The sequence below is a fragment of the Theobroma umbraticum genome, unplaced genomic scaffold, assembly GCF_002168275.2.
Source record: "Theobroma umbraticum cultivar Fairchild unplaced genomic scaffold, ASM216827v3 scaffold_4.1, whole genome shotgun sequence".
Classification (NCBI taxonomy): Eukaryota; Viridiplantae; Streptophyta; class Magnoliopsida; order Malvales; family Malvaceae; genus Theobroma; species Theobroma umbraticum.
In genome coordinates this window covers 8,489,106-8,515,084 of record NW_018397258.1, presented here as the reverse complement: position 1 = coordinate 8,515,084, position 25,979 = coordinate 8,489,106, and the positions used below count along the sequence as shown (strand labels likewise).

General features: G+C 31.5%; 3 protein-coding genes and 1 non-coding gene across 5 annotated transcripts; 2 read left to right on the top strand and 2 right to left on the bottom strand.

Moving 5' to 3' along the window:
• Positions 1–4,688: 4,688 nt before the first annotated feature.
• LOC149527395 (small nucleolar RNA snoR8a) lies at positions 4,689–4,780 on the bottom strand. Its single transcript, XR_016351111.1, has one exon. It is a non-coding gene; the product is annotated as a small nucleolar RNA snoR8a (small nucleolar RNA).
• Positions 4,781–5,932: 1,152 nt separating this feature from the next.
• Positions 5,933–11,622, bottom strand: NPGR2 (no pollen germination related 2). Of its 2 annotated transcripts, XM_089783244.1 has the most exons (7): positions 11,415–11,622; positions 11,230–11,313; positions 10,386–10,669; positions 9,215–9,467; positions 7,207–8,423; positions 6,556–6,709; positions 5,933–6,388 (listed from the first exon to the last, which is right to left on the bottom strand). In XM_089783244.1, the coding sequence occupies exons 3-7, from the start codon at positions 10,644–10,646 to the stop codon at positions 6,069–6,071; spliced, it is 2,205 nt and encodes a 734-aa protein (XP_089639370.1). In that variant the 5' UTR covers positions 10,647–10,669; positions 11,230–11,313; positions 11,415–11,622; the 3' UTR covers positions 5,933–6,068. The 2 variants fall into 2 exon arrangements, with proteins under 2 accessions (XP_089639370.1, XP_021280940.1); XM_021425265.1 differs by having other exon boundaries at positions 11,230–11,622.
• Positions 11,623–19,366: 7,744 nt separating this feature from the next.
• LOC110413947 (uncharacterized) lies at positions 19,367–20,604 on the top strand. Its single transcript, XM_021424980.2, has one exon. The coding sequence runs from the start codon at positions 19,818–19,820 to the stop codon at positions 20,256–20,258; it is 441 nt and encodes a 146-aa protein (XP_021280655.1). The 5' UTR covers positions 19,367–19,817; the 3' UTR covers positions 20,259–20,604.
• Positions 20,605–22,908: 2,304 nt separating this feature from the next.
• Positions 22,909–25,910, top strand: MRL7 (polyadenylate-binding protein 2-binding protein). Its single transcript, XM_021424952.2, has 6 exons — positions 22,909–23,027; positions 23,263–24,259; positions 24,642–24,726; positions 25,003–25,114; positions 25,218–25,321; positions 25,467–25,910. The coding sequence occupies exons 2-5, from the start codon at positions 23,442–23,444 to the stop codon at positions 25,319–25,321; spliced, it is 1,119 nt and encodes a 372-aa protein (XP_021280627.1). The 5' UTR covers positions 22,909–23,027; positions 23,263–23,441; the 3' UTR covers positions 25,467–25,910.
• Positions 25,911–25,979: the final 69 nt, after the last annotated feature.

Sequence of the window (25,979 nt, the reverse complement as noted above, 5' to 3'; positions counted from 1 at the left end):
CTCCAATTCTTACAATAATTTCAAATGGCCCGTAATATCTTATGGACAGCTAGAGATTTTTTCACAATCCTACTGATACTTGGTGATAAGATTGCAACTTGAGATAAACAAATTCCCTTATATTAAAGCTTCCCTCAATTCTATGGTCATCATGCATTGCTGCGCCATATTTATCTACTCTCTTAACTCTTCAATGTCTAAGTTCCTGCTTTTAACTCTTGGTCTATAGCTTCCACCTTTGAGGTGCTTGGAACATAGGATGATAGTGTGAGAGGAGGTTTGCCATTAACAACTTCATAGGGTGCCTTTTTTGTTGAAGAATGAACACTTGTATTATAATAGTACTCCACCCAAGGTATCCAATGAACCCACTCATGAGGTTTATGACTTGTGAAGCAACGTAGATACATTTTAGTTGTTTGGTTAACATCTTTAGTTTGTCCATCTGTTTGCAGATGGTAAATTGAGCTGAAATTGAAGCTAGTCCCTTACAACTTAAAGAGTTCTCTCCATAATACACTAGTGAAAGTGGCATCCCTATCACACACAATGTTTTTAGGCATTGCATATAATTTAAATATATGCTAAAAAAAACTTTAGCCATTGAAATAGTAGTATATGGATGTGAAATTGGAATAAAGTGAGCAAACTTGGAAAACCTATCTACTACTACTACAAAAAGCACAGACTTCCCATTTGATTTAGGAAGGCCTTCCACAAAGTCCATGGATATGTCAGTCCATTCTTCAATAAGAATTAAGAGTGGATGCAACAATCCAGCAAGCTTAAGACTTTCAGTCTTTTGCCTTTGACAAGTATCATAGGCCCTTATGTAGTGACAAACAGTCCTCCTCATACTTGGCCAATAGAAAATTGATATCACCCTCTGTAGAGTCTTATGGTAACCTTCATGAGTGCAAGAATGCATTTCTTCCATTATGGTAGGTACCAAAGATGAATTAGCATCTAAATAAATTTTACTTTTAAAGTAAAATATACCTTCCTTGTATTCCCAAAGACCCACAGCATTTCCTTCTTGGTATAACTGCATTAGTCGTTGCAAAGTGTGATTATTTTGCACCTCTTCTTTAATTCTTTCCAACCATAATGGAATTGGAGAAGATATTGTAGCCAACTCCCCTTGCTCATGCCTTCAAGACAACACATCTGCAACAAGGTTCTTTTTCCTTTTTATATGTTCTATGACAAAGTCAAATCCCATCAATTTATTAAACCATTTTTCTTGAGCTCTTGTGGCCATCTGTTATTCCCATAAATATTTTAGGCTTCATTGATCTATCTAGACAATAAACTTTCTTCCCAGTAAGTATGGTCTCCTTTTTTTTTACTATAATGATCAAAGCCATCATCTCTATTTCATAAGTAGACAAAAATAAATATTTACCTCCTAATGCTTGGCTTAAGAAAGTAATAAGCCTTTGATTTTGCATAAGAACTCCCCCAATGCCTATTCCAGATGCATCACATTCAACAATGAATGATTGCTAAAAGTTAAGAAGAGCTAACACCGGTTCTTGGGTCATAGCCCTTTTGAGCTACTCAAATGCTCCTTTTACTTAGGAAGTCCATTGAAAATTGTCCTTTTTTTAACAATTGAGTCAATGGTGTAGCTATTTTACCATAATCCTTGATGAATTTACAGTAGAAACCCTTAAGTCCCAAAATTCCCCTCAATGCCTTAACTGTATTAGGCTTGGGCCATTCAAGCATGGCTGCAATTTTATCTAGATCTATAACTACCCTCATTCAAAAATTACATGACCTAAGTATTTCACCTCTTGTTGAGAAAAGTTACATTTCTCCCTTTTGACAAACAACTTGTGAGTCCTCAAAATTTTAAATGCAAGATCAAGACGGGAGAATTAATAGATCTTGAAGCTAGTCGGGAAACAGGAAGAAAATGAGCCTGTAAATAATTTCTTGCATCTACCTATTTTTAACAAAGTGGGTAAAAGGTGGCTACTTCGAGGGAGTCAAAAATACCTCCAAGTACAAGTAATTAAGTAAAAAAAAAAAGGGTACTCTTATTGCTATAACGCATTAATAATTTATAATAATTACTCTAACTAACTTTTCCTAATTTCTAGCAACAAATAATGAAATTATCAAAAAAAAATTTTGTAACTATTCCACTTATTTCTCAACAACTCAAAACTAGTCAAACTACTTGCTAAGACACGTTTCTTTTACTCTTCGAAAATAATTCCAACAGGTAAAGCTAGCATGTGATTGGAATTGAAAGGATTTGAGAGAAAGAGAAAGAGGTGTTTGGTTGCTATAGTTATGAGAAAAAGAAAGCATCAGGTACACTTAAAATAGTACATCTATCGATAGTTTGTGTTCAAATTTTTAATCACGGTATCTATCTATCAATCGATAATATGATTTGTCGATCATTTTTCTTTAGATAATGTTTTTTATTATTCATGTGATAATTCTAAGTATGATTACTTTTATTTTTTATAAGTTTAAGTTAAAAATAAATATTTAGTAATTTTAAATATTTTAATATTTAAATAATTAATATTAAAATATTATATTATTTTTATCATGTTATTGTTTATTATTTTATTAGATAAAGTTGAAATGTTAAAATTTTACATTAAAAAATATAAATTTATTTAACTTTATATTTTTATACATAAAGATAATTTTGTAATTTTGTGCTACATTTTCAGTAAAGTGTTTTCAAACTAACCGTTACAATGTAATCCTCTCAACAATCACATTCTCTATAATCATTACTTTTTCATATTATATCAAATACTGTAAAGTTTTATTTCAAACGTTATAAAATTATCTTTCTAGCAATCATATTCTCAATAACATATCAAACGCAACTTAACTCAATTTTTTTAATTGTGGATAGACTTTCCCTCTAGAAGCAGGTCTGAAAATAGTAATGGGCTCAATCCTCTTTCTCTCATTTTAAAGGAGAATTTGGAAATTTAAAAGTTCAAAGGTAAAATATAAAGCTCTTATTTAAATAAAAAATCTTATTTTTTTCTAAAAAAATATAATTGAAAATTTAAAACTATTACTTTTGATGATATAAATATACAAGGCTATTTTAATTGATCCCATTGGACAAAATATAGTTACCCTCACCATTGATAACTCTTTTATATTTGCACCCCACTCCCCACTTGAAATATGAAAAGAGAAAAGGGAAATAGCTTCAATTATTTTTTATCTTTATTATCCGACATATTGCTTTAACTTAAAATAAATTTTAAATTTTTTTGTTTATATAAAAAAATGCTCTTAATGAAAAATAAAAATACAATATTTAAAAAAGTTATTGAACTATTTAGAGAAATTCAAATAAATTTTTACGATTAATAGTTGATTAAATATTGTTAGTAAAAATATTACTTGTTATTTTATATCACGTGATATCGATGTAACATACTAATATAACCTTGTGACATTTGTCATTTTTCATATCAGTACCACCTAAGTGTCATGTAGATATAAAATAACAAGTAATATTTCGATTAATGACAATTAATCAACAGTCAAAATTCTTGAAAAGTCTTTGTGCTTATGTATTTTGTTCAATTTAGTCTTTGTATTCAAAATCGTAACATTTTAGTCCGTTAATTTTGAGAATTGCTTCAATTTAGTCCTTTCCTCTAATAACATTCAATTTTACCATTAAAAAGGTAGTGTCAGCAATGATATCAACTCTGACGTGGCACATTTTGATGACGTGACACCTACTTGTTGGCGTGGCATGTCATGTGGCATCGAATGATGACATGACAGTGCCATGTGGCACTACTATGATGATGTGGCAATGCTAATATGGCACTGACATGTTAGCATGTCAATGCCACGTGGCAAATAAAAAATTTTAGCCACGTCATAGGACTAAATTGAACAAAAATATATAGTATAAGGATTAAATTGAATAAAATTGAGATGTTAAGGAACTAAATTAAAAATAATATTTAAAAAATGTCAATCTTTAAATAGATGATAGATATACTTATTAATAAGCCAAATATTTAAGTTTAAAAGATTTATAGTGTTAATATATATATATAAATTTTTTTATTTAATTATTTGATTTTAAAATATGTACATTAATTTATCATTTCTACAAAAATTAAGTTTAAATTCTCCTTTTATAAAAAAATTTTGAAAAAAATTTCCAAAAGAATTTGATACCTAAAGTCAAATTTAGATGAATAACTTGCATTTTGTTAGAATAAAATAATATAAAACAACTAAATAAATTCGTTTTTCTTTTATTTATAATAGTATAAAATTTTGAAATTGATTTGATTTAATTTTGAACTTGAGCTGAATTCAAATTAACAAAATAAGTTGATTTAGTTACAACTTTCACAATTTTCAAATAATTATTCTTTTGAAATTATTCAACCCTTATCTAATTTATCTTTTATTTAAATTTATTTAAAATTTTTATAAAATGATTTTATTTAACTTCAAATACCACAATCAAATTCTGTTAAATTTAAATTTAAATTATTAATTTGAATCTATAAAAAATTTGTAAATACAAAATAAAATTATACGAATATTTACAATTATATTTACCTCTATCAACCATAAATACAGTCTTTAATCTAAGACATTTCAACCTGAAATATTAAACAAAATAAAAACATAAAAAATAAATAAATAATTGAAGGGGTGGAGTAACTTAGATTCTATGTTGTAATAAGAGGTTTGTAATACCTAAATTAAACAAGTTAGAACAAAGAATTACTTTTATAATCATGGTTAACTCTATATCTCCCTTTTTCATTATCTTAAAAGAAAAACTAAATCAATCTATTTTGCTAATTTGAGTTCATCTGACGTTAAAATTAAGTCAAATAAATTTCAAATTTTTGTACTATTATAAATAAAAAACTTTATTTAGTCTTTTTATATTCTTTTATTCCAACATAATGTAAGTTATTCATCTAAATGTAACTTTAGGTATGAAATTTTTTTTGAAATTGTTTTATAAAAGGAGAATTCAAGCTTAATTTTTGTAAAAAAAAATTAATGTATATATTATAGAATCAAATAATTAAGTAAGAAAATATTTATATATACTTTTTAACACCATAAATTTTTTATACTTAAATCTTTGGCTTATTAATAAGTATATCTAACATCTACTTAAAGATTTACATTTTTCAAAAAAATTTTCAATTTAGTCCCTCAACATCTCAATTTTGTTCAATTTAGTTTTTATATTATATATTTTTGTTCAATTTAATTCTTATAACATGGCACAAAAAAGAATTTTTAGAAAAGTTTTAATATGTCACGTAGCACTAATATGTCAGCATGTTAATGCCTCGTCAACATTGCCATGTCATCATAGTAGTGCCGCGTGGTGTTACCATGTCATCACGTCGATACTGCATGGCATACCACACCATCATGTAAGTGCCACGTCATCAAAATGTGCTATGCTAATGTCATCTTTTTAACAGAAAAATGTTGTTAAAAAAAAGACTAAATTGAAGTAATTTTTAAAATTAAAAGATTAAAATGTTACGAATTTAAATACATTGACTAAATTGAACAAAATGCATGGGTACAAAAACTTTTCAGGTATTTTGACCATTAATCAACCATTACTTCTTAGAGCATACTTGACCCAAAATAAAAATAGACTTAATTAAATCCAATAGTTAAATAAAGACTTATTTAAATTTTTTGAATAGTTTAAAAAAATTTTAAAAACATTATGGCTAAAGTAAACAACCTATAAAACAATAATGCAATTAGAGACAGAATTTAAGTGAAGAATTTTAGATGAAGTTTGTGAAACTATCTTATAATCATATTAATTATCAATTTCTTTAATTATAGTCTAAAACTTCTGTGATTGATGTGTAAAATAATTATACTAATATCTTTTCCTACACTACAAGAGGAAGAAAAAAGGAAAAGAAGTTGTCATTTTATTGCTATTGGAATTACAAAATATATAAGAAACACAGAAAAAAAATACATGATGGGGAAGAGTTTGGAGAAAAGTTGTTATGATTTACAGAAGCAGAATTGGCATAGGGCTGTTATCTGAAAGGCTCAACAGGCGCTGACTCTTCAAGAATGGCAGCAGCCTCAAAACATTCAGCCGCTTCTTCAAGTGACGCTGCAGTGTCTTCTGCTTTGTGAAGCAGACCAAGATTATACCATGCAGATGGGTTCATCCTATCAACTCGGAGAGCATTCATCAGCAAGCTTTTTATAATTGCAGTGGATTGGCTCCCAAGTTGTCTGAGCACACCAGCTGCAGATATCAAGCTTGGCACGTGATTGGGATCCATATCCAAAGCATTCCGATAAGCCTTCAGAGCTTCCTTTAGGAGCCCTTTTCTCTCATAAAGTACACCTGCAAAATAATATATATATATATATATTGGGTGAGGGGTGGGGAGAGAAGGAATAAGAGAAATCTAAGACATTACACATTAGAGGAATTTGTTAAACAAAATTATGAAGAATATAAGAAGTACCATGCATTGACAACAGCATAAACCAAGGGAAGAATAAACTTACCAGTTGCATGATTTCTAACAGCAGAGTAAGAACAGATGGCCGAGGATTTTGAAAGACAAATCTCAGCATCTCGCCACTGTGACAAGCTTATGTAGAGATAAGCTAGATCATGCCATATTTCCTGTTCAAAACTCCTAGAAGAATATCCACAATCCTGTGAACAATTAATCAAAAAGATAAGCCGCTTTAAAAGTTGTTCCCTGAAAAATATTTTCTCCAGGAAAATGACACAAGAAAGTGCATCAAACACTCCAACTGCAAATGATATCATGTTCTAAGGAGAAAAAGATCTTTTTTTAAGTTTTGAGTGGATAGTAATCACATCCAAAACTGGCAACCAAAACTTCCCTCAATCATACTCTAAAAGGCCATTCACAACGTACCATTCTCACGGCATGCCTCAAATCTGTACCATGCACAGGTACCCAAGTGATGGCAAGTCACATAGTTAAATACAAAACATTAAAAAGGATGATTTCTTAAGATCATTTCTGCAAATCCACCTTCTAACCTACCTACCTATCTAATTCCAAAAACCTATGCCTGACCTAAAGTCAACTTGGTTGGAGAACCATTTCAGTTTCTTCCAAGAAGATAGAAATCAATTAAACAACATAGGTAATGAATAGGAACACTAAGCAACTAACAGACCTTATGAAGCTTCTTGCCAGAACCAAAACTTTTACTCTGTACTTGAAGAACAGCAAGAAGCTGAGTATATGTCTCAATGGCACTTTTCAGCCGCCCCTGCGCAATTTGAAGTTTAGCTTTGGTGCGCAATAATTCTCCCTGATCCCATTTTCCAGTTTGATCCAAGGCAGCATTGAGAACAATTTCACCATCCATAAAACGTTTTTGTGCTGACAATATGCGAGCCAACAACAACCACCCCCTAATGTTAGAGCCACCTTCTAGTTTTAGCGAAGACTTTGCATAATAAAGTGCAGCTTCCAACTTCCTCTGCTCAGCATTTCCCAGGCTGAGATAATAAAGAAAATTTGGGTCTTTCATACTTGCAATTTTCCCAGCACTTTCCAAGGCCTGAAGGGCCTCAGACTGTCTTGCAAACCTCTCAGAATTGGATGGGGCTGACTTAGAATGTCCTAAAAGAGCCACACCCAGTAAAAAGTTACCGGTAGCTTCCAACTCACTGCATTCATCCTCCAAGCTTTCAAGGGCTCTATGAGCAAACCTAATCCCTTCTTCTGCAAAATTTGGTTTTTCCCCACAAATTCTTGATGCCATTAACAAAGCTTGAACACAATCTGGATCCTCTCTACTACTCAACAATTTCCGCAATAGATTCAAAGCAACCAAATCTTCTCCTGCTCCATAATAACAGAGAGCTAGACTGTGGTATCTTTCTTTGCGATTAATAATCCCTGGAAGCAGCTCTTCTATTTGCTTAGCCAAAGCCCTCAAATCCCCAGACATGGAGAGAGCAAATGACAGATGATCCAAAATTGATGGATCCCATTCAATTCTCTTCAGAGAAACTTTTCTTAATAGTATCATTAACAGGAGTATAGCTTCTTCTATGTTATTTCTAGGGACAAATGAACTATCCATTTGGGAGCGGAGGTTTGGGGGGCTTGCTTCACCTCCACAATAGAGAAGAAAAATGGCAAACTGTTTTTGAATCCTTGCGGTTGTTTCTGCATCAAGGTTCCACTGATGGAGAAGAGCCCTGCGGTAGGACAAAATTGCTTCACGTGGAGAATCACTAAATTTCCATAATTCTGGAACCAGCTCGACAGCCTTATTAAGAGTCTCCTGCAATTTACAGTCAGCACCAAAGTTTTCAGGCAAGCCTTCTGGTAATGAAGATTCAACAATGTCCAGAATAACTTTGCAAGTTTGAGCAGCTTCTGCAAGAATGAATGGAAATACACATTAGCCTTAAACTGATGATTAAATTGTTGTGTGTAGCTCTTTCCTCTTTATTTATTTTTTTGAGGAGAAAGAATGTCATGAAGATAAGAAACATGAAGGGCATCTGATAACAATGAAACCAGCTAAAAAATACTTGACAAACGCCATCCCAAATAGCAAAGAAGCTTGTCAAGAAAATAAAATAAATAGAGCATCGAAGCTAGGATATCATAAGAGTGTTCTAGTTTAAATGTCGTTGGATGCTTGGAAAGATGCCAATGCCAAGAATGGTAACAGAAAGAAGGCTGAAAAGATTTTGAACTAGAGAATTTTAAGCATAAGAGGCATTTCACTTTGATAATGAAAATAAATACATATATACTACTAATAATACTAATGTTATGAATTACTCACATATACTAATGATGATATTAGTCATACTTACCAATTATTGAAGGAAAGCATACTAATATTTATAAGATAGCAAGGGGAAGGGATATGGAAAAAAAAATGCAATATATCTTAATAGAAACTAGTATCCTGACAGCTTGATTCATGAAATCCCATCCAAATTAGCGACATAGCTAAAGCAACTTTTTAAAGGAATTCATGACAATAATGACATAGAAATCAGTCCCGCTTAGTCATCATCAGAAGGAATAAATTTAGAATATAAAATAAAATGAAATTTAGAGTGTAAGTCTAAAAGCACCTAACTATAACTTACTGCATCCATACAATTACAGAGTCGATTTAAGATCTATATACTACTACATATAAGAAGTACCTTTAAACCTCTGGAGATGCTGCAATGATTTTGCTTTGAGAAAGATTGCTTCTACCAGTAAACTGACAGCATGGATAGACATTGGTGGAGGAGCATAGTCATGAGACCGTCTCTTATGACGTTCTACTCTTCTGGAAAGGGTGAGTTTCATTTTGGGACTTATTGCAGCGATATCTATTCCTTCAAACACATGTAGTGCAGCTTCTATATTTCCTTTCTGATATTCAATTCTTCCCAGCAGCGCTCTTGCTTCCTGCAAATTGCAGACACCTTAGCCAAAAGAAAGCAAATAAATGCGCTTATAGAATTAATGCAACTAATTTCCATACAACAGATTAGTTAAACTAGGAATGCTAGGATTGACAAGTGGCAAACAAAGAAGGAAAAGGAAATGCACAAAAAAGAATTAATAGACCGTGCAAATGACTGCAAATTCCAGACAAATATACTATGATCACTTTTTCGCAAACAGTGTTGACAAGAGTTAAGATAAGCGAGAAGCCACAGGTGGAAGGTACCATGAAGAGTAACAAAGGGCATAATAATGCAAGAAGCAACATTATGGCATGGACACAATAATGAATGGTCTAAAAGAAGAAGTAGCCTTAATTAAAGCAGTGTTAACCAGTTACTCATCAAAAACTTGTAAAAATGACAACTTCTGGCTGTAATTAGACCAAACTGACAAAGTAGAATCTGCATAAGTTTTAGAGTTTATATTGTCAAATAGAAAAATATATGGCATTTAAAGTTAAACTGATAACTTCAAGCCTATACCATAGCAGAGTAAACAAGAGGCATTACCGTATCAGCATATTTTGCTGAACTAGGTTGAATAAAAATCTCAAGCAAGGTAGAATAACCAGATGTCATAGAAATATCCTTACTAAGTTTAACTTTAAATGACAAAAACTTTAATTACTAGTACAGAATAAAGATTCCTACTGATGAATGAAAAGATCAGGAAAACTCCTAAATGGAGGCTTGAATAGACAAAAACATGCCAGACTTGAAAAGTTATCAGGTTTATTCTTAATATGGTTTGGAATTTAGGAAAACCAATATGCCATCTCCAATTATCACTACAATAATACAGACCCCAATGACAGCAAGGACAAACAAATACTCCAGAACGAATCAACTTGAAAGCTGGAAGAACGAAGAAGCAAACCTCATAATTCAGTGAACTACTTTCACGCAGCGACAATTCAGCTTCTTCTATATTCCTGGTATCCGGCTTTTTTTCACTGTCACTAACTTTGGAAGAATAACCGCTTAATGAATAATCTTTGATAGCAAGGGATTCGGATGAAGGTATCATCTTGTTTACTTTTGTTATTTGCTCTCCGGTGCATAAACACTTCATTATCTGTCCCAAATCCCCCCTAAGTCCACCGCTTCTCGGCTTCTTAATCCTTATTTTACCCTTCATATTGTTTCACCACTCTCCAAAATCTTCAAGAAAAAGGAAAAAAAAACAGGGATAACAATAACATATCAGTACTCAAATAGAAGATGTAGATCAAAAGGATACATGTCATAACTAATAGATGTACAATATGATGATCAATGCAATCATACTAATCCATAAACAGTAAAGTTCTAGCTTTTGTCGCATAAAACAGATTACAAGAATCAAAATTTGAGAATTTAAGACATCTGAAACTGAAATCCAACGGTAAGTTATGAAAAGAATAATTTAAGAAACCAGATAAATTTTATTTTAATATAATTTGACCTTAAAACCCAGAATTCAAAAACCCAAAATTACTGATCAAGACCAAAAACCGGCCAATATTTCACCAACCCCACTTCCAAATTCTCACCAAACATCTTATCAAGTTTCTAAATTATAAATTAAAGAACAAAATAGACACAAAGTTTACCAAAAAAAAAATCTGTCTCCATTCGAGTAATCCAGAATCCAAAAACTTTACAGAAACTGACAGTTCAATCAAGTCCACATTAAATAAATAAAGCAAATAAAAAAGAAAAAGGAAAAAAGAGCAGCTCACCTTTTGTTTTTCCAAAGAGAAAGGGAGCAAAGAGACCACAGGACATCAACAGCAACACCTCCCATCTGTTTTTGAAGATTGCCCCTTCCAATCCAAACAAAGCCCTGCTTTAATTAAAGGTTGTAACTTTGAAAAATAAAAATTAATCAATCAAGCAAGAATCCAAAGCCAATGCCTCCAAGAACCTTTTGTTTTCTTCTTTTCTTTGCTTCTTCTTTTTCTTTTCTATTCTTTTGAAATTTCTTTTCCTCCTTTTGGCCCCTCCTCTGTTTTTTCTTATTAATAAAAATCTTGGGGTTCAAAAACAAAATAACAAAACAAGGGATGGAATGGAATGGAATGGAATGTGAATTGGATCGTGAGATAGCAGATTTGGAACTTCAAGGAAGAAAAAAAAATATTTATAAAAATGAACCAAAAAAAAGGAATTAAATAAGGTAGGTTACTATTGTCAGAAATCGGGATTCTGGGGTCCACTAACGACGGTGGGCTCGGCTAGTTCTGCGCCACGTGGGCACCCTTTCATATGTTTTAGTGCTGGATTTTGACGGTTATTAACGAGATTGATTGACATTTGTGTATTAAGCTTTTCCTTTTATAGTTTGCTCCTCTCAAAGAAACTAAAAAGCAAACTGATATAATACTTGAATAAGTTTTTAAATTATTTAAAAATTTTTAAAGTAAATTTTTATTTTTTTAGTATTTTTAATTAAGTTTATATAATTTTTTTAGTTAAATAGATTTTTATAATTAATTATTATTTATTAAAATTTTATTTATTATTTTATATTTATATGACGTTAACATGAAACATAAAAATGTAACATGGTCATATCATTGCGTTACAATATAATAGTATATCATGTCATCATTTATTATAATATATCAACATCATGTGATATAGAATAATAAATAGTATATTGATTAAAAACAGTTAGTCAATTATTAATTATTAAAGTTTGTTTGATTTATAATAAAAATATAATAGTTTGATTAAACATAATAAAAAATAAAATTTAATTTAATTTTTTTAAAATAGCTTAAATTTTTTTAAAATATTATGTAATATTTAAGTTCTAAATCACAGCTTGATTTTACTAAATTGATCACTGTTAACTGAAAACGGGTCTAGCTTCGGGTTGAAGTTTGTGTAATTATAAAATTGCAGATATACAAAGTAATCCTTTGTCGACATATTTTCTATTAGTTTGACACCTAGCATTCAAAAGAACCAATACTAATAAACTTTTTAAATAGAAATCATGCCTCTTTGATTTTTTGGGAAATGAAATTCAAAACAATAATTGAGAGTTGAATATGAAATCTCTTCTATAAAATATAAACGTAATTACAAATCAGATTATTATAGCTTGACCAAATTAAAATTCAACCATCACAATTTAATCAAAGAAATTAATTAATAAATTATATAAGTGACAGTGAGACACTTCATGTGTTTAATCCATGCTTAAACAAATTAGATTGTTAGTGATCATATCATGAGCAGTTCCTTTTACCAAGAAAACAAATGCATCTAGCATGGCTGGGTTACATGCATACATGTAAAAGCAGTGAAGAAAAGGCAAACCCTTAATGATGACAACCATATTGCATATTCTGCAATAATTGGGTTCAAAAGGGCATGGTTTTGGTTTAAGTTTAAGGGAGAGGAGGATTAATTAAAGCCTGCCTAACATCTGCCATGAGTGCTAAAGGAATTGACTGCTACTGGGTGTTTGGTGGCTGAATTAAAGGCCTTTTACAGCTGTGGGCTTAAGCCTTTTATTTTTGTGGGGAGTTATTGTACTTTATGATGTTGATATTAAAGCTTGGGGAATTAATTACTAATAAATAAATTTTGGAGCATGGGGTTGATTCTAGTTGGGCAGTGTTTTCCTCATGTGTTTTTAATGCATGACTTAGCAGATGGAACCCTAACCTGTCCTAATTCCAAATCTTTTTACACTTTTTGTTCAATTTTGATATTGATTTAGGCAGCTAACCCAACTACTTTTTATTTTTCCAAGATAAAGAAATAAAAAAAGAGAAAGAAGCAACATAAAACAATTTAAATATATAATTATTTTATATTATTGCAAGGTGAGAGGAGTTTTAAATTTATAAATAAGAGTTTTAAAAACAAAAGTTTTTACCAGAAATAATTACTTTTCGGTTATATTTTCTTTTAATAATTCATCATGTCCACGTTAATATTGGAATTTAAGAAAAAATAAAATACTAACTAGGGTTCAATTATTAAGGTATAGAAAGATGTCTGTTTTCCACCAAAAGTCCACCTTGTTGAAAATATTGGATGCTGGCATGCGATGCTCCCATATATATATAGTCTCATTTCATCAACAAGGGCTGTCTGTGGCCGTTGTCAGTCATCAGAATGTTTCTCTTTTTGGTCATTTTGCCAAAATCATCATTACGAACCACAGCAATCACCTTCAGGAAGTTGAGTACTTGGTCGTCTATGTTTGTCCAATGATGCATGCACCAGAGAGCTCACCAATGCAATCCTGCTCCAAAACCAGCATGGTGCATGACATGACACACTTGTAAGGCAACAAGTAGTATTACAACTGGCTGATCAAGACCAGATTACTTTGTTCTAGAATTGATCTGCTTATTGTAAGATAAAAAAGCAGATATCCCAAGTACATGCACAAACAGAAAGAATGGGAAGGGGTAATGCATTAGATTGGTGAAGTAAACATTATGTCCATCTTGTCCAGGTTCAATACATCCATAGGATTATCGATCACTGATGAGGGATAACAATTTACAAATCAAAGCTCATTGTTAACTTAATTCCTTAATAGAAATAATTGTTTACCCAAAGCTAAGTCATTGGAATTGTAATCCAGCTGAAAATGAAGGCTTTCTCCAGAGCAAAGTCAGAATGACCGAACAGGTTAGGTAGGTACAAGGCAAACGAGGTCTGATAGTTTGGTTGGGCATGTGTTCTGCCTTTGAAGCTAGGAAGAAGAGTCGATAGGCGTTGCACTTCATGCCTGGTCCTGTCCCATAAAAAGCATGCAAATTGCATGTCAATATAAAGATGTGCCAAAACGTTATATAGTATTTTTAATTAACCATGTGTTAAACAGACCTTAGTATTTGGCCTCCTGCAACCCTACGCATCTTTCAAGGGCGCACAAGTTTGACGTTCATTGCCCTTTCCTTTTCTTTAACTTTTTTAAATAAAAAAAAAACCAATAAAGAAGATTTATCATTTGTCATGTTAATTATTTAATACAAGACAAAAGTTGCATTCAAGTATACTGAGGCCAAGGGGCGAAAAGATATGGTAACTAATTCCCCATGTGAGCTGCCTAGTCTGCTCTGAGCAAATTCTAAACACCGGCCTTGACTACATCTTAATAAAAAAAAATGAATACAACCCAATGACTAATTGATTTAATTGGTAAGATGGTTAGTCTCAATCTTAATAGTTTTGGTTTAACTTATATCATATTTATATATATTTTTTCCCTTTGTGTTAGTTAATGTTTGCATAGTTGGCTTGTCAGCAAGATGCTCCAGCATCAAATCTTTTTAAACTTTGGACAAATATAAGGACTTGTTTGTTGAGACCAATGCCAGCAAGAGAGATGAGCAGCTGAACCAAATTAAGGTTCAAGTTATTTTTTATGGAAATGTGCTTAGAATTTTATTAAATGTAATAATGAGATTTGACTGGGAAAACAATTCAAGAGAGAGTATAAATAGATATTTACTATACATAATAAAAGCTACTACTGGAATAACCAACCTGCATGAACTACCTATCCTTGGCCCCTTTTGCTGCCCACCTGTATTGGTATGTTCATATATATAATCTTGAGTTATTAATGTGAAATTAGTGTCTTGTATCTCATAAATGACAAATCTCTTTTTATCTATTAAGATATCCGAATTGAGATAATTAATTATATTTTATCAAATAAAAAGGATATTTTGAAAATTTAAAATAATTAATGTAATTTATATTTTTTCTACAAATTGTCTAAAATATCTACTAAATTGAATCTAATTGATAAGATATGAAAAAAAATATAATAAATATCTTTTAATCAGATATGATAAAGGTGACTCACAATCGGATTTATTATGGATATGGATAGCCAGTTCATTACCCGTCTAAGGTTTGAGTAAAGTACAATATCACCCCTTGAATACCCATAAAAATCTATTATATTATTATTTTATATTAAATAATTAAATAATGAAAAGAATGTTCAAGTTAAAATGTCAGCCGTAAAAGAGGCAAGGGAGAAGTTTGTCAAAATATTATTCTATTCTACAAAAATCAAATGCGTGATGTACGATAAAGATAGTAACGTATCGTCAGTTGGACAGCGTTGGCGGGGATGCTGGGGACGGGGCTAGTGCTGGGGCTGGGGCTGGGGCTGGGGCCTCTTCATTAAATCAATAATGCTCGATTTGATTGACATCTCAAGTATATTGGGATTCATTTTCTCCCTCTCTTATTTTTTTTTTTTTGACTTTATGATATAATGTACGTCGACTTCTCCACACCATTTGCTTCAAAGCATATAGCCCAATGTAAATCATCCAAGTGGATGATCCTAAATTTAAGTAAAGAAAAATAGTATATTAAATTTTTAATTAATGTAAATACTTAGATTTTAGTATACTTTCATCGTTATCAATTTTAAACAATTAAAAAAATAAGACATGTTTAACAATTTATTATTAAAATATTCCCATAACTTTTTATTTTTTATTTTTTTCTATTTGCATTTTTTATTTTTTAATTTACATTTTCATTTAATAATTTAAACATTACTGGTTATTTTACTTATGGTTGGAAAGAGATTGGTTGCACTTTCACACGTTACCCTTGAAAGAAGCAAGTGATAAGCTGTAGTTATCAACACTTTCTTTTTTGATAAATAGTTATTAATTTTTATTTGGAGTTATTTAGCTATTGTGGTAATCTTAACCACAATAACATAAAAAGGGTAACAGTTTATTGCTAATTACATTTGCATTTAAGTTTTTGATTTAATGATAAATACATAATCAATACTTTTGTCATTTGAGTTTAAAAATTGAGAATTTTTTATTTGAAGATTATGAAAGGGATTAATAACTTATATTTAGTAAATTTGATTATGTAATGTAAAAGATTAATTCGATATTACTTTAAGCATGCAACATAGTAATCTAACATAAATTTTACTTTGAGGGTTGATATCTTCTTTTAATTTTCAAACGAAAGTCAATAAGAGAGTATTGAGTTCCAAACCTTTTCAACTTAGAATTTCATTCAAACCTTTTCAACTTAGAATTTCATTCAAACCTTATCTCAACAAATGTTTAAGTTAAACTTTTAAAAGAGTTTCATCTTGGAGGTTTTATATATTTTACCTTCCTAATCCTAAACATCTTCTTTCTTTTTTAAACAAACACGACTTCACATAGGATATCATTCGATAACTTATAATCAAGTATCTTGCATTACTTGACTCGATTAAAAAAAATTAAAATATTTTATAATCGGGTTCGAATAATAAAACTACTACCCATCACAGGTTTGAATAAGGTCGTGTAGTGGTCTTAGGTATTTACTATGCGAATCTGATTATAAATAGTAATTTTTAATATTAAATTTTAATTTTATTTATTGTTTTTAATTTTTTATAATTAATGTAATATTTACTAAAATTCATTAATTGTTATAAATATGATTTTTAACTTTAATTTATTAACCTAATTTTCATTAATAATATACATACAAATTGATTTTTAAATTTATTTTAATTAAGTATTTAATAAGTAATATCCAAAATATTTAGGTATGGATTGAATTAATAATTTTAAAAATTAATTGGATATTTATATGATTTGAGTACTCCATCGAATAATCAAGTTTGGGTTAGAACACTTAAAAAATAATAAATACTCTACTTATTGATACCTCTAACCTCACGTTTGTCATTAATAATTTGAAGTCATATTTATTCCATTAAAATGTTATCCATATTTCTTTTTCTTAAGGATTAATTGTTGAAGGATTAAGTTGCTCAATGTTGACAACATAAACTAATGAGATTCGTTTTTTCTTTTATTTTTTAGAATTTAAATTCAATTTTTTTGAATAAATACATATTATTATTAAACTGATTACTCAAATGTCTAACAACCGGAACTTTCACAACAAGGGTAAGGGAATGAAACCCCTAAATTGTGGATATTTTTGAGACCCACATTTATAAACCCTGAGGTAGGTTTAATTATTGACAAGAACATGGAAGAAAATTGGGCTTGTTGATGAGGATATTTTTATTTTTTATATATATATATTTTTTCTTTTCTTTTTAAAGTTCATAGAACATCTTATTTATTGATCAACTGTGAATTAGATACGAGTTAATGTTTGTTTGGCTTAGCTTTTTTTAACTAATTTACCTCTTAAAAGTAAAAGCTAGGTCAAACAAATATTTGAAAAAACTCTTAAAAAAATAAGTAGTTTTTTTTTTAAATAAACTTTTGAAAACAAGAGTTTTAGAAAAAGCTTGAGGGAGGAACTTTCTCTCCTTTTTTTTAAAAAACATGCCTCTTTTTTAGAAGAAATTTTTTTGTTTCAAAAATACCCTCAACTATTAAAAATAATTTCAACATTATCTGTTTTTATTTTTATATGATTTATTATTAATTATAAATTTTATGTTGTATAAAAATACTTTTTATACTTTTTATAAATAAAAAACTAAAATTAACTTTTTCTCATTATGATTAAAGGAATTTATGATTAATAAAAAATTATTTATTAAATACATTTTATGGTAATTTTAATCAAAATTTGAATTTATATAAATTATTTTATCAAACAACTTATTTATAAAAAAAACTTACAAAAATAAATTTATCAAATAGATTTAACTTAATTTTAAAAGCTATTATTTTTTATAAAAACTTTATAATAGCTTTTAAACTAAAAAAAACCAAACCAAACAAGTACTTAATAAATATACTTACCTAATATATAACTTATGGCAGAGATATAAAGCTTGACAATAATCATATCACTTCTTTCAAGAAAAAAAAAAGGTTACAAATCAAAAAAGAAAATAAAAATAGTTATAAAATAAGAGAAATCTAAAAAAAAAAAAAGAGTTTCTTGCATAAAAAACCCTGGATCAAGGTTTCAAATTAGAAGTACCTCAGAGCTCAAATGACATCTAAAAAACACTTAGGTTCTCGACCTACTCATTTAAGTTATTTTTATTATTAAAATATAAATAATATGTTAAATAATTATAAATATTATAATAGTCTTAGGCAAGGCTAAGACTTGGTAACTGAAATACTACAAGCGTTAGATAAACCTTTGCTTGTTTTATTTTATTATATTAAACAAGTTTTACTCAATAAGATAAATAATCTCCTTATTTATTACAAACACAAACACTGCATAGTTAAAATATATTTATTTTTAAGTACATTCAAATATTTTATAAGTAAATTTTGATAATTAATAATTGATAAATTATGATGTACAAATTTGACCATAGTTAGTTCGTTTGTGAACCCAATGATAAAGTGCGGGTATTCGCAAGTCTAAACATTAAATTTGATTTTCTTTTCAAAAATCTTAATTAAAAAAAAAACAATTAAATTTGAATTAGGGTGGTTAAGATATCTAATCTTTACATGATTTGTATATTTTAATTCTGATCACCATAGATTCCAATCCATATAAATGCAGATACACTTGGTAACTGAAATTTAACATGTAATTTATTTCTATTGTATGATAACCGAAGGCGCTTATAAATATTACGCACACAAAGACCAGATAATATCAAAGAAACAGAAATTTGGTAAAAAAGCCCATGGATCCCATTCTCTGTGGCTAAACAGGAATCTTGCCCCCACCTTTCTTTTGTTTTTTCCAAAAATTGCAAACTTGTTGGCATGGTAATCCGCCAAAAGGGCAGGAGTGATTAAAACATAAAAAAACATGAGATAAGAGGGAGGGTAGTTTCGTCATTCAATCTCTTGTGGCAATCCCCGTAATTTTCATCAACTGCAGGAGCAAATTCTTAATCCCTTCCCTATAAATACATACAACCCCACCATCTTTTCATGCTCCGTGCCCCCCAACTATTTTTCTCCTCTCTCTCAAAGTGATCTCTCTCTCGCATTCACTCTTTTCTCCCTCTTCTCTCTCTCATCCCTCCTATTCATAAATCACTTTCAAACGGCAATTTTAAAAGCCAGATTCCGGCCACTGCATATCTGGTTTTTTTTTTTTAAAACTTTTTTTACCCCTCCTCTCTCTCTCCCTGTCTTTTTATCGTCTCCTCTTCTTAAATACTTTTACCATCGATTTTTTACTTTGCTACTTTTTACTGTTTTACCTTTTTTACTCTACACTATTTTCACCGCTCTTTGGTTTACCAAACAACCCCGTTTCTTGAAAGAAAGAGACTGAAAACAGTAGGTCCCCATTTATCCTTTGGGGATCTTTTTTTTTCTTCTTTATATTCGCGTTTTATACACAGTAGATATTTGGCGCTGACGTGGCATGCACCAAATAGGGCGCAACAATGAACACCAAAACGATGCGTCTCCCGCCCCGTCGGGTTTCCATGCCCAACAACAAGCGCAAAGAGAGAGACGATTTTGACCTCAAACACTTAACCCCTCCAGCCACAAAATTACCCAAGCCAGCTGCCCCATTAGCCGGCTCCGACAAAGCCGCCCACCCGGTTATCTCCAACCAGCTCCTGGCTGGTTACTTGGCCTACGAGTTCCTCACTCGTGGGACGCTGTTCGGCCAACCGCAACTAACGGCCGCTGAATCCAGGAAGGGAATCAGAGAAGAAGCCGAGCCAAGCGAGAGATCTGGATCAGGCGACGCCGAGCCGAAGCCGAAGGAGGAGAAGCATCAAAGGTACGTGGAAGTGGCGAGTCTGCTGAAGACAGATGGGGCCCACATACCGGGCATCGTCAACCCGAGCCAGCTCGCTCGCTTCCTGCAGATGTGAGGTTGTTTTCTGACACGTGGAGACACCTCATTGGCCATTGTTTTCCTTTCACTCGAAAAACAACAACGAGAAGAAAAGGAAAACGGAAAAGAAAAAGGAGGCTATTTTTTTTTTTAGAGAGCATATTTTCTTTTTCTTCTCCGGCTTTCCAGTGGAGAAGTTCTCTGTGGAGTAGGAAGCCTTAGCTCAATAGCTATTATTTTTTCTTTCTGTTTGTTGTTTGTTGTATGTATGCATGAGAGAAGCATGCATGCATGCATGTACATTTGATTAGCGTATGATCTGAATAATATTATAAGTATAAGAGTTCCAAATTTATTGTGTTTTCTTTTCATTTACTAGTGATAATGTTAACGTTTAAATGTCGATTTGCATGCAAATATTTCTGTAGAGGAAGAAACGAGCACAACTTCATTGGATAGAATGTTCCTTTGAGGGAACAAGTGGATGTTAAAGGTTGATTTGAATCTGTGAATGAGTTCAGTTGGCGATACGTATCCCTTGTTTGATGAGGATAATTAGGAAACCAGCTCCATGAACGTTCTGTATTTATGTTTTAAATCTTACGATGCACCCATACTGAAAGGATATCGGAATCGGAGTCAACATTGATTTCAGGTCAGTTCCAACTTACAAACGACAGGATTAGGCTCCGGTTCTTGAAATTCTGGAATGAAAGCTAACAGTTTTCTTTAGCGGTTGATATCGGAAATGACTTTTGTAATGGAAAGATGAGCAATATTGCTTCATTGCTGATGATAAACGTTTCATTTCTTTGACAAATTTGGAAGTCAATCATATTTAATTTCCCATGGATTTACATCTTCCACGTTTGGCGAATACAGTTTTCAAAAAGGTGATGATATAAGTATACAAAACAGAAACCCATTGATAACCCTTTGACATTTGAATTTGAATTTAAATGGTTTTTTGGCTGCTTTGTTGTACTGTCTTTTAACAGTCAAGCCCCACACTCTCACTCCACTGGAAAATTGAAATACTCGAGTAAAAATAATTGCCTCACTCTTTTTTTTTTTTTATCTTTACTCTGTGCATAGGTACTTTAATTCAAAACAAATTCTAATTTTTGGATGTAAAAGTACTTTTATTCAAAATAAATTCTAATTTTTGTCATTTATATTAATAAATATTTTATTTTTCTGTTACCAAATATTGTAATGTAATTTTAAGATTCAGTTACAGAGAATGACACCTACTTTTCAGTAAAATCTGGAATTTATTTTTTGAGCAGGGCAAAATACGCACCGGCTTGGCAGTTACCTGGTCGTGGGACCCATTCCCAGTCAAAAGTCCCTAAATAATTGAAGAGAATTATTAATTATTAATACTAATTTTATTTTAAACTGTCCTCTCTCTTCCGTCCTCTTACCTAACCCTAACCCTAACCCTAACCCAAACGCAATAACACTAAAAAAAAAAAAAAGAAATTGTTGTTTTTCCTCTCTCCTCATTCGTTATTTCCTTTCCACGCCGTTTCTTTCTTCCTCTTCTGTGATCTGTCCCGTTCTCTCTTTTGCTCTGCCGCCGTTTCCACGGTGGCCATACCATCGTCGGCCCCGTAATCTCGATCCTACTGAAACTACGACGTACTTTCTCTCAGTTTAGTGTTTTAGAGAATTTAGCTAGGTCCGGCGTCGGATCCGAAAATTGGTTAAAAAATTTTCAGCTAATTAGGGGGATTTGCTTAGTTGTTGGTTTGGAAATTTAATTGGGGAATTTTGATCGCTAAAGTTGGTAGTGTACGTAATTTTGATTTCTGACAATAAAATATTTGTCAGTAAAATAAATATTATTATTTTATTAATAACTAAATTTTTAATTTTAAAATATTTGTTTATAAATTTTAATATTTTCTGATTAACTATAGTGTATCAACAATAAAAGTTTTTAAAAAAATTATTTATTAATGAAATGACAACATAAGATTTATTTAACATTTCACTTGTAATTAATTATTCAATTATAATAAAAAAAATTCATCATATATAGCTGTGAGTTTTATATAATAGTTTGATTAATCTTACGTATTTAAAATTGTGATTGATTAATTATAATATAACAACTGTTTATCAAAACCTTACAATATAATAATTATAAAAAGTATGTTCCTGACGATGTATAAAGTTTTATATTAAAAATATCTCAAATATATGCATATAATATAAGAAAAATATCTCATTCAAAGAAAGAATGGTAGTTATTGCTAAGTCGTTTTCCTTAGATGGAAGAGAAAATGTGAGGAAAGATAAAATGAGAGAGAAAGAAAAGTAATTTTTTCTTAGAAAAAATAGAGAAAGGTAAAATTATAAAATAAAAGAGAGTTTTTTTATTTTGATAGATTGGATTTATTCTAAAATGTAAAAAAAAATGCAAATTCATTTATTTTTTATTTTCCTTTTACTAATTGAAGAAAAAAAATGAAAAAAGAATACCATTTCCCTTCAATTTTTTTTTATTTCTCTTTTTCTTCCGCCGAAAATAAATGTAGTGTTCAGGATTAAAAAAATAAAAAGAAGAAGATAAAATAAAAGAAAATGGAAAAGCAGACCTGTCCTTTGCCCAGGATGAAACGGCACCGTTTTAATTGGTTTAGGAAAAAGGCCGCCAGATTTTGGGTCTCGCTTACTGGTCAGCTGAAGTCCCCATTGCTCTTTCTTGCTTCTCCATTTTCAGGGTCATGACTTAAGAGTGTTGAAATTTCTTCAAATCCATTGAAGTCCTAACACCAAGCCTCTCCAGAAATCTGAGGTAGTCAACGGTTGTTTTTCAAGTTTCCCGTTCTCTCTGCTGGTTTTTTCTATTTTAAAGTTAAAATTTTATTGGATATATTCATTAAAAAAGAGAATTATTGTATCTAGAAATGGGTAAACAAATGATTTTCGTATAAGCATGCTGGATGATTGCTGTGGTTAAAAAGCTAAGCAATTCGTTGATGATGAATTGCCCTTTACTTATTTTGTTTTCTTATTGCTTATTGTGCTAGGCTTTCTATTGGAAAGAGTATAGTATCTCAGCAGGAGTATTGGGCATTTTCGGATTAACAAAATCAATGTACTAGAAACAAAATTTTGTAAAATGGACTCTCCTTGGTTAGGATAGGTTCAGTATTCGTTTGCCAAGTTCTATCTTCCATTTGCTTGGAATTACTTTGTTGCTGAGAGAATGTTGTCCCTTCAAATTAGTATTGCTCCAACATCCTTTTTACCTCTTTGTGCAGTGAACATTCATCATAATTCCCGCCCCTTGCTGCCTTTTTCAAATTTTATTCCCAGTACTCTTAGTCATTCATACCAAATCTTGCCCTCCTGTATACGCCATAGCCACGTTTTTAAAACTTTCCCTATCTTCGCTATTTCAAGCAGATCAGATTCCAAGCCTGACCCTGACCCTGATCCTCAAGCTGGCTTGAAGCCTAAATCTAAAGCTAAAACACAAAGCCACAACAACAAATCTGTAGTTTCCCAGAACAAAGATGAAAATCAGGATAAAAGCTTCCCAACAACCATTCCTAAGAAGCCAAGACGTGGCCGTAGGAGTGAAGCTGTAGCTGTTGAGGATTTTATACGCAACTCACTTGAACGGACATTTGAATCAATCAGACAGCAGAGTCCTGAAGTTTTTGAGAATAAGGTAAATGTGATGAAGGATAGACTTGACAATGATTTTGAATCTGACCGTAGTAGCGATGAGGATGAGGATGAGGAGGGTGGTGAAGTTGGTTTTAGAAGGGGAAAGAAGATGGTGGTGGAAGAGGATGATCCAGATTGGCCTTTGGATGCAGATGTTGGATGGGGAATTAGGGCATCAGAGTACTTTGAGCAGCACCCAATTAAGAATGTAGTGGGCGAAGATGGTTTTGAGATTGACTGGGAAGGAGAGATCGATGATAGCTGGGTAAAGGAGATCAACTGTCTGGAGTGGGAGAGCTTTGCTTTCCATCCAAGCCCGCTAATTGTTCTTGTATTTGAGAGATATAATAGGTAACTCTTTTCCTCTCAAATTTATTGTGTTACTGTCAGTCTCTTTGTAATGATTGTAGCTCCAATTTTCGAATATTGAGGCATATGACCCAGAATCTCAGCCACTTACACAGTGCCTATGAATGCATTTGTTGCAATTAATTTTGCCTGTGTTTGGCAAGAGCGTTTGGACAATAAAGTTTCTCAAGATTCATTTTGGTATTTCCTCATGATGCATGATGTTTCATGATGTTTAATGCCTAATTAAGTATTTATATTATGTTCTTATATCTTTGTACTAATTATCGAAGTTTATACACCAAATATCTGTCATACAAATAATATTTCAATATTTATCCCTACGTGTTATAAGGAAAACATCCATTCTTCATTTTGTCAACAGGGCAACCAACAATTGGAAGACTTTGAAAGAGCTGGAGAAGGCAATCCAGGTATATTGGAATGCCAAGGACCGATTACCTCCTCGGGTATAAATCTTTGCTTTATTCTTGAGTTTTAAACCTCAACTTTGACTGGGAACACTGTGTTGATAAAATATAAATTACACTCCACAAACGTATTGACTCTCAATTTGGTTGCACTTAAAACAGTATGCTTAGTGCATGTATTATTAATGCTCTCCATTTGGTTGCTTGAGAAAGCGGAGTGTGTTTTACTTTGTTAGGGAAAGTCTAAATTTTCTTGAATTTGTTTTGCCATGTTTATCTGCCAATAATAATGCCTTGAAATGTTCCTCGAGACAGGCAGTGAAGCTGGACATCAATATTGAGAGAGATTTGGCATCTGCTCTTAAAGTCAGGGAATGCCCGCAGATTTTATTTTTCCGTGGAAACCGGATTGTTTACAGGGAGAAAGGTAGGTTGTACAGTTACACTTTTAAAAGTTATACAAAGCATTGGTCTTTCAAATTGCTGTAAACTCCTTGTGTGATGTGTCATGTTAATGAGGGTCTTTGCAGAGTTTCGCATGGCTGATGAATTGGTCCAAATGATTGCTTATTTCTATTATAATGCTAAGAAGCCTTCCTGGATTGATGAGGCAGCCATATGTCGTCCTTATTAGGTCAGGACATGATAAACAATCTGAACCTACAGTCAACAATATGCTTTTCTCATAATCTTTTCTTGATTGTGTTACTTTTCTGGTTTTCCTTGGGGATTATGATTTGTCATCCTTCTGACCAGGGGTTTCCTATGCTTCAATGCAGGCAATCCCCAGCTTTATCCTTGCTGAACATAATAGGACCTTATCTTATTCCCTTGATGTGAAAAAGCAGAAAATGGCTTAAGGAAAATATGAACAAGTGATGAATCATCTTTTCTGAGACCAATTTGATGTATTAGTGTTGCAAATATTAGTCCTATCAACTTCTGGACAAGTGCATTGTAAATAAACTCCATGGATTACCTATCTTGCCCAATTTTGCTGAATTACAATAGTGATAGTGTTGCTGCAGTAGTGTTTTTTTTCTTCTTTTTAGTTTTAAGTTTTTCATGAATTGCCTAGGGAAATCAAGGGTTTCTGGACGTATGCTTTTTGTGGATTATAATGAATCGAGAATTAGTGAAAGAGACACCAGGTTCTGGCCCTTTCAGCACAAGAAGTTGATCCCAGTGGAGTTTCCACTTTCAGGACCCAAATATCTCCCTGCAAGTTTATGCTGTGTCCTGATCCAAATGTGAGATAAACTCAATGATGTAATTCCAACCAACATCCATGT